Source organism: Tarenaya hassleriana, unplaced genomic scaffold (genome assembly GCF_000463585.1).
Source record: "Tarenaya hassleriana unplaced genomic scaffold, ASM46358v1 Cleome2, whole genome shotgun sequence".
NCBI lineage: Eukaryota > Viridiplantae > Streptophyta > Magnoliopsida > Brassicales > Cleomaceae > Tarenaya > Tarenaya hassleriana.
The window spans coordinates 7,729,574-7,736,823 of record NW_010965372.1 but is presented as its reverse complement, the minus strand read 5'-3'; the positions used below and the strand labels follow the sequence as shown (position 1 = coordinate 7,736,823).

The window sequence follows — 7,250 nt, the reverse complement described above, 5'->3', positions numbered from 1 at the left end:
GAGCGGTAACGCCGGATGGTGCGATGGTTTATGGTCAGGTACGGAGGTTCATAGCGGATAACGGAGTGGTCCCGGTTCATGACCCGGCGGTGGTAGGAGACTACGTCTACGTGGGGACCACTTGGATAGGGTACGATGAAATTTCGACAATTGCGACCAAAGTCAGATACGCTAAACAGAAAGGTCTGCTCGGTTACATGTCCTGGCATGTCGGAGGGGACGACAACTTTGCTCTCTCTCGCACAGGTTCTTGTCTGTTCGCTGTTTCCTCTATTTTTCATTGTTCTGTCAATTTTCAGGGAGGAAAGTAAAATCGAAGACTGAAATTAATTTTTATTCCTTGGCAGCATCACAGACATGGGATGCTACGGTGTCGGATGTGTGAAAGAGAATCAGAAACGACGCAGAAGTTGCTCTCTATGGGTTACCAATGGCTGCTCTACAAAAATAAAAACGCCATTAATGGCCTGTACACGTTTACTTTCCTGTGATCCTTCCTTGGTGAAAACCCGGATGGGTGGCTTTGTTTGTGTAATTGTGTATGTATTTATGTATTGCGTTGTGATTGCGAGTGAATGGAGTGATGTTTGAAAGAAAACGTGTGTGTGTGTGTGTTTGTTGTGAGGGAGTTTTGTTTGATAAAACCACCATACTTAAAAAAAAAAGAAGATACAAACGATATACACACAACACATAATGAATAATTAAAAAAAAAAGAAGAAGAAGATGAGATTTAAGGTTATGTATCCATATTGAAATCGATATAAATTAGATTTGGGTTTGGGTCGCTTGGTTATAATGATATTCCTATAATTCAGGGTCTAGAACTGGTTGAGATCCATAAACTAACCGAGAAACTGGAGAACAGCCAAAACTGATAACACCTGAGTATATGGCACAAACTACTAAACTATCTGGTACCTTCAAGATGGCGCTCCGAGATAGGAAGCAAGTCTAAGTATGTCGCTGAATATACCACCAGCCGTGACTTGAGCTCCGGCGCCAGGCCCACGCACAATGAGCGGCTGATCCTTGTACCTCAGCGTTGTGAAAGCTATGATGTTGTCTGAACCCGACAGCTGTGCAAATGGATGCTCTTTCTTGTATCTGCGAAGCTCGACTGTTCCCTTTTCGTCAATCGCGTCCACCACACCGACATATCTCAGTACCTGTAATGGAAGACCGACGGGAAAAGGAAGGGTTTCAGATGTTATGATTCTGAGAGGATGCAGTACCGGCATGGCTAGAAAGTTCGAAGATACTTCTCCCGATTTTTCAGCTTCCTGTCTTTCTTTGGCCAAGTCTTTGTCAAATTGTGGTAGCTTCTCCATGAATTCTTCAGCAGATGTGCATGCCTGAAGCGAAGGAGCAGAAGATATTAGATGCATCGAAGGATTGTCAGGTGATTTAACAAAAAAAAAAGGGGACATAGTCGTCACTTTTAAAGGTTCGGGCACGAGACTTCTAATGGGTAGGTCAGAGAGGTCCAATCTCAGGCCGGATTCTCTAGCGAGAATTATCACCTGCATAAAAAATGGTCCAACTCCTCCCATTGGTGAAAATCACAGCTAGCTTGGGTACAACAGCTACACGAGAATAGAGACCGAGGTCAATACATAAAAAAAAAACATTACCTTCCTAGCAACATCAGTTCCAGATAGATCTTCTCTTGGATCAGGTTCAGTGTAACCGGCCTTTTTTGCTTCTGCCACTACCTCACTGAAATTTCGACTTCCGACAAAATTGTTGAATAAATAACTCAAAGTCCCACTGCCAAAAGAAGAAGAAGAATAAATCACCAGCACGAGAAAGGAACTTAAACACAACCTGCAGTGCTATAAAAACGTTATGGCATACACAAACCTGAAAATGCCCTCTATCCGTAGTATCTTGTCTCCGGTCTCAAGGAGACCTCTTAAAGTGCTGATAATTGGAAGACCGGCTCCAACAGTGGCTTCATAGAAGTAATGAGTGTAGGATTTCCTTTGAAGAGCTCTCAGCTTTTGGTACTGAATACAAGTAAAACATCGTCAACAGAGAGAACCTATGAAAAACAGTAGAATATTTTCTATTTGTTTTCTAACTGATATTCCAAAATAAATTGGTGTGATAAATATCACCTGGTCAAGGGGCCCTGAGTTAGCCTTCTTATTTGGGGTAATGACATGCATGCCTCTCCGTAACCAATCATAGTAACGGGTAGCGATATTAGAGTCTGCAGTACAATCAACCAAGACAGTGTTGGGAATAAAATGATTTCCATGCACGTGCTGAGTGAATTTATCCATATTAGCCTCTTCTCCTCTCTCGTTCAGAAGTTCTCTCCATCTCGACAAGTCAATCCCACTGGAAGAACGAAACATTAATGAAGTTATGAGACAGAACAGAACAAATCATCTGCCGTTTGAAAGAGGGACTAATATCCACCTGAGAATGTTACTCTACAAGCATAGATTTCAAAAATCATAAAATTGACAACCAAAAGAGAGTATAGGTTATGAATAAGCCACACAGATGTCTTACTAAAGATGTGTAGCCACATAGACAAACAAAAAAATAACAACTAGGGGAAAGGAAGTCCTAAAAACCAACTTCGAATTTAAACATGTCTAAAAGCCAAATACATGGACGCCCTGCTGACACAACCAACCCAAGCTGTGACTGAAGAAGGCATGTGAGGATTGAGAACTTCTAGAGCACAATTGAGTCATAGTATAAGCAATAAATCGGTGTATCTGCCAACAAAGCCATATCACAAAAAAGGAGCATATAATCTCATAGAGGATGATATCATTCTTACATGTCACTTAGCAGCATAGTTCTTGATCCAGTAATTCCCATAACACGCAGATCAATGTTAAATTCTCGTTTGAGAACGCCAGCCTGGAAAATTAAAATTTGATGTTTTATCAGCCTCTCAATTTGGACAATTCGACTGAAAACGGCGATAATTATAAGATAAACCCAACTAACTGAGAACTGAACTAATACACCCTGGGAATGGAGCTTCTACACTTCAGATTTATTGGCAGGTAATTAGAGAACTAGAACCTGAATCATGCCTATTGTGGTGGAAGCCAAAAGGGAAAATCGAATTTGCCAGGCTCAAATTATATCAACCCATTGAAAGATCTCCTTTTCCAGCTTTTATGTTGCCAAGACAAGAAGTGGTTTTACATCTTTAATTTTCTAAACACATAAACTATTTGATTTATTATGCAGATTTCTTCATAAGGCTGGTGGGACATGAGATGTTTTTGCCGAGATTTCACTAATTTATGTAGAGAAAAGTGTGCATGATAACAGCCACAGCAATGATAAATATAACTAGAGAGTTGAGTTCACCTGGTCCCTAAGCTGATCAAGTAATGTGCCACCAATCAAGCCTGGACCTATTATTCCCATTGCTATGGTGGTTCTTGACAGAAAAAACCTTGAATGCACAGCTTTTAGCGCCCTTACGCAATCTTCGCGTCTGACAACTACAGTAACATTGTACTCAGAACAACCTTGAGCTATAGCACGGACATTAATATTAGCCTGCAAGTGAAAAGGAAAACTATCAGAACAGAGCACTTTAGCGAAATGAGATATTGAAGAACGAAATCGTCCTATTTCAAGCATGCACGATAATCACCTTCGCAAGGGCGTTGAAAAGGGTAGCACTAACTCCAGGTGTACTTGACATTTTTTGACCCACTGCTGCTAGGATGCTACAATTAGGTATTACCTCGATCTGGAAAAGATGTTTGATTTGAGAATAGACTAACTCTCCAAAGCAAAATCACTAAGTTCAACAATATATTTGACTAGATTAAGCAGGTAAAACCTGAAATGTCTTCAGAGGAAAACAAAACGGCACATCAACAGAAAGAGGGGCAAAGAGAGAGGGAGGGCAAAACCTGGGAAAGACGTCCTGCATTTAAAGCTTGACTAAATCTAGATCGCAGTGCTTCAGAAACAGCTTTCACCTCCTTTTCGGGCACAGCAAAGCACACAGAATGCTCACTGCTAGCCTGAGTAATATCCAATATTATACAAGTCCCTAAAGTTTATAAAGGGAAAGATTGGTGAACCATCAAGATTGAAGTTTGAATTTGCACCACCTGTGATATCATAATCACATTAGCTCCAACATCTTTGACAGCACCGAAAATGTCACTAGCAGTACCAGGTACACCAGCCATTCCAGTACTGAGGAAATGAAATGAAAGGATGCAGTCAATGAGATAAGAAACAAATTCAGTATGTCTGTTCACGAGTAACAGAAAAAAAAAAAAAACCCCACATAACCATGACTAGATTACCCTTCAACATTTACAAGAGCCAAATTGTCAATAGTTGCGAATCCTTTGACAGGGGTCTCCAAGTTATAGTCATCCGCATTTTCAGCAGAAGCAGGTTGGCAAATCATTGTTCCCGGAGCAGAGAGATTGAATATATTTCTAATCGCAATCGGAATATCATATCGCATCACAGGGATAATAGTACGGGGATGTAGGACATTTGCTCCAAAATAAGACTGAAAAAAAGTGATTTTGGTCAGAAAGATTGTATATGGAATGATACCCCTAAAACCAAGAAAGTAAGAGCTGCTGGATTGACCATTTCCCAGGCCTCTTGGTATGACAGTGTCTTCAGTATCACAGCCTCGTTAACTGCAGAAAACACTCTTTAGTGTTACAATTCCTGACAATGTAGCAAGCATTTCAATCTTTTTCAAAATATAATCTGTAAATGTAATTTGCCTGTTCATATCATGGTGATCATCTGGTCCTCGAGTTAGAACACAGAACAGCTTTAAATAAATTCATCAGCCAGTATCAATAACTATCGACTGACAAGTTCACTGCACTTTGTATAGGGTATTTATTAGAGCACAATATTTGGAGCACCAAGCACTCATGAAGCTAGAGCATAGAATACAATGATTGAAAAAAAAAATGAAAGGATGGCTGAATTACTCAATGTGCCCAATAAGACAATAACTTTTCAAACACTCTAGCCCCTCTATTATGGTTTCTTCAGTACAACAACAACAACATGGCCTTATTTCCAAGTTCATTTGGGGTCGGCCGATTATGGTTTCTTCAGTAAGGAGTAAAAAGTCAAGTTTGCAAAGTTATGCTACCTTTCATGAGCTATAACATAAGTCTCATAATTGGTGTCCAGAAATATGAGAAGAGAATAAAGCTTGGCACAAACCTTTCCGAGGATCTGCGCTGTATACACCATCCACATCAGTCCAAATTGTGACCTGGCGAGCCCTTAAAAGGGCACCCATTATAGCTGCTGAAAAATCACTTCCATCTCTTTTCAAAGTTGTTGGGATGTTCTGCGGAGTACTAGCAATGAACCCTGTTGCAACAATTACTTTCGATGGATTTTGCGAGAACCATTTTTCAATTCTTCGCTCAGATTCAGCAAAATCAGGATCGACCTGATTAGAGCTGGTGGGATTGACAATAAGCACATCTCTAGTATCCATCCACTTGCACTCTAGCCCAGTCTACAGCCAAATGTAAAAAGCTAGTAAGAAACCTTACACGTGATATATTTAACGAAGAGCAATCTAACTGCTTCAAACCTTTCTGACAACAAATGATAGCATCTGAGCAGACCATAGCTCTCCATGTCCAACAACAAAATCCGAAAATGACTCAGATGCATGGCCAGCTACAAAGAAGAAAAGGATATCAGTTCTTAGTCCCACTTTAGAAGACTAAAAAAAATAATGCATATGAAATGTCTCATAGTAACTACCTAAGAACTTTAAGAGAAAAAAATGCTGAGAGAGGAAATGTTTGAAAAAATCAAAAAGACCACACACAAAACACATCTATTGGCTGTTCCATATATCTGTGATCACACTACGACAGAGAGGACGACTACGTAAATGGCAGAGAAAGTATCATCTAGCTACCTATGTATATGGCACGGAGCATTGCTTTGAGGTTATTAACATCTTTATGCAAACAGGACAAGAAACTCGCAAGATCTGCTCCATCAAGAAGATCGCGAGCTGTCAACCGATGCTTTTCCAGAACAGCATCCAGCGCGTACACATACGAATCATCCCTTGACTGTGCCTTGTGGATTAGATCATACATCATATCTGTAACCTTCGACATTGCTGACACAACAACCAGCTTCCTTTCTGAATTGTCATTTATGATGACTTCAGCAACATTCCTTAACCGTTGTGAGTTTCCCACACAAGTCCCACCAAACTTGTGAACACTCCACATATCACCTCTAGGGAGTTGAACCTGGTCCACCGATGTCTCAGTTGATACGCCTACAAACAAATTGAGCAGCTTTTTGTTTCAAAACGCGAGAATACAACGAAACCCAAACACTAATCCAACACAATGAAGTAAAACGAACCCGTAGTTGAAGCCGAAACACGAAAATCCGGGAGTTCACATCGGAACACATCGCCGCCACAAATCCGCTTCCGAGAACTGGGCAAAACAAAACTTGTAGCTGCTACTCGTGGATACGTAGACCGAGAAACACGGACAAGGCATTGCGGCGGCAAACATCCGAACCTGATCGGGTTACTCGCTGCCGGAGAAATAGAAAATGCCGGTCTCGGAGCAGCCATAGTTAGAGCATACCTGCGCCGAATCACACTCCATTACAGATTCTACAAACCAATGATAGTTCAACGTAAAAATATCGCAACTCAGGCTGTAAATCGAATAATCACTCAATAAGCGACCCAAGCGTTTCTACATTTCACCAAGGAACCTCTCCAGAACAGAGCACAAAGTTCGAAAGCCCTAAGTTTTTAAACGCAGAACGGAAAACGGAAATGAAGGACCTCACCAGGAATTACTTGGGGCGGAGCGGCGGCGGGGAGAGTTATGCGGGGATTTGCCGGCGGCCGTACATATAACGAGGGGGGGGGATTTTCAGCGGCGAACAATGATGACTCTGTAACCTCGAACGAATAGCATACTGCCACGCGTCACTTATAAAAAGACGACAAGAAAGCAAAAATTATTTTTGTTGGTTTTTTTCACCGAAGAAAATTGTTGGGCCTCAAAAAGTCACATAAGAGCCAGTGCTGAATCTACCATAAGGCCCATTACAATGATTCGGGCTCACATTTCAAACCCTATTAGTATTTTCAAACAACACCAGTTTGGACTCTCATTATATATATATATATATATATAACAATTCAACTACAAAACTAACCCATATCTCTTTTTTTTTTTCCTTTTTTTTTTATTTTAAAAAAA

General features: G+C 40.7%; 2 protein-coding genes across 3 annotated transcripts in view; one reads left to right on the top strand and one right to left on the bottom strand.

Moving 5' to 3' along the window:
* LOC104812912 (chitotriosidase-1-like) overlaps positions 1-641 on the top strand; it is a 1,897-nt gene extending 1,256 nt beyond the window's left edge. Inside the window, exons 3-4 of the mRNA XM_010540322.1 lie at positions 1-246; positions 348-641. Coding sequence (XP_010538624.1) covers positions 1-246; positions 348-385 — 284 coding nt within the window. The 3' untranslated portion in view covers positions 386-641. The remainder of the gene's footprint in view (positions 247-347) is intronic.
* Positions 642-752: 111 nt separating this feature from the next.
* Positions 753-6,944, bottom strand: LOC104812911 (bifunctional aspartokinase/homoserine dehydrogenase 2, chloroplastic). 2 transcript variants are annotated; one of them, XM_010540320.1, is made up of 18 exons: positions 6,832-6,944; positions 6,388-6,620; positions 5,924-6,298; positions 5,588-5,676; positions 5,206-5,509; positions 4,606-4,658; positions 4,308-4,522; positions 4,107-4,194; positions 3,903-4,016; positions 3,638-3,736; positions 3,346-3,540; positions 2,801-2,883; positions 2,121-2,346; positions 1,864-2,009; positions 1,635-1,770; positions 1,440-1,523; positions 1,263-1,355; positions 753-1,169 (listed from the first exon to the last, which is right to left on the bottom strand). In XM_010540320.1, exons 2-18 carry the CDS (start codon positions 6,605-6,607, stop codon positions 924-926), a joined length of 2,766 nt encoding a protein of 921 aa, XP_010538622.1. In that variant the 5' UTR covers positions 6,608-6,620; positions 6,832-6,944; the 3' UTR covers positions 753-923. The 2 variants fall into 2 exon arrangements, with proteins under 2 accessions (XP_010538622.1, XP_019058005.1); XM_019202460.1 differs by having other exon boundaries at positions 753-1,355.
* Positions 6,945-7,250: the final 306 nt, after the last annotated feature.

Coding starts and splice junctions, on each gene's coding strand:
- LOC104812911 (XM_019202460.1), bottom strand. CDS start 6,607: ATGGCTGCTCCGAGACCGGCATTTTCTATTTCTCCGGCAGCGAGTAAC. Junction 6,299..6,387: donor TGTTTCGGCTTCAACTACGG/GTTCGTTTTACT, acceptor ATTTGTTTGTAG/GCGTATCAACTGAGACATCG. Junction 5,510..5,587: donor TATCATTTGTTGTCAGAAAG/GTTTGAAGCAGT, acceptor ATTTGGCTGTAG/ACTGGGCTAGAGTGCAAGTG.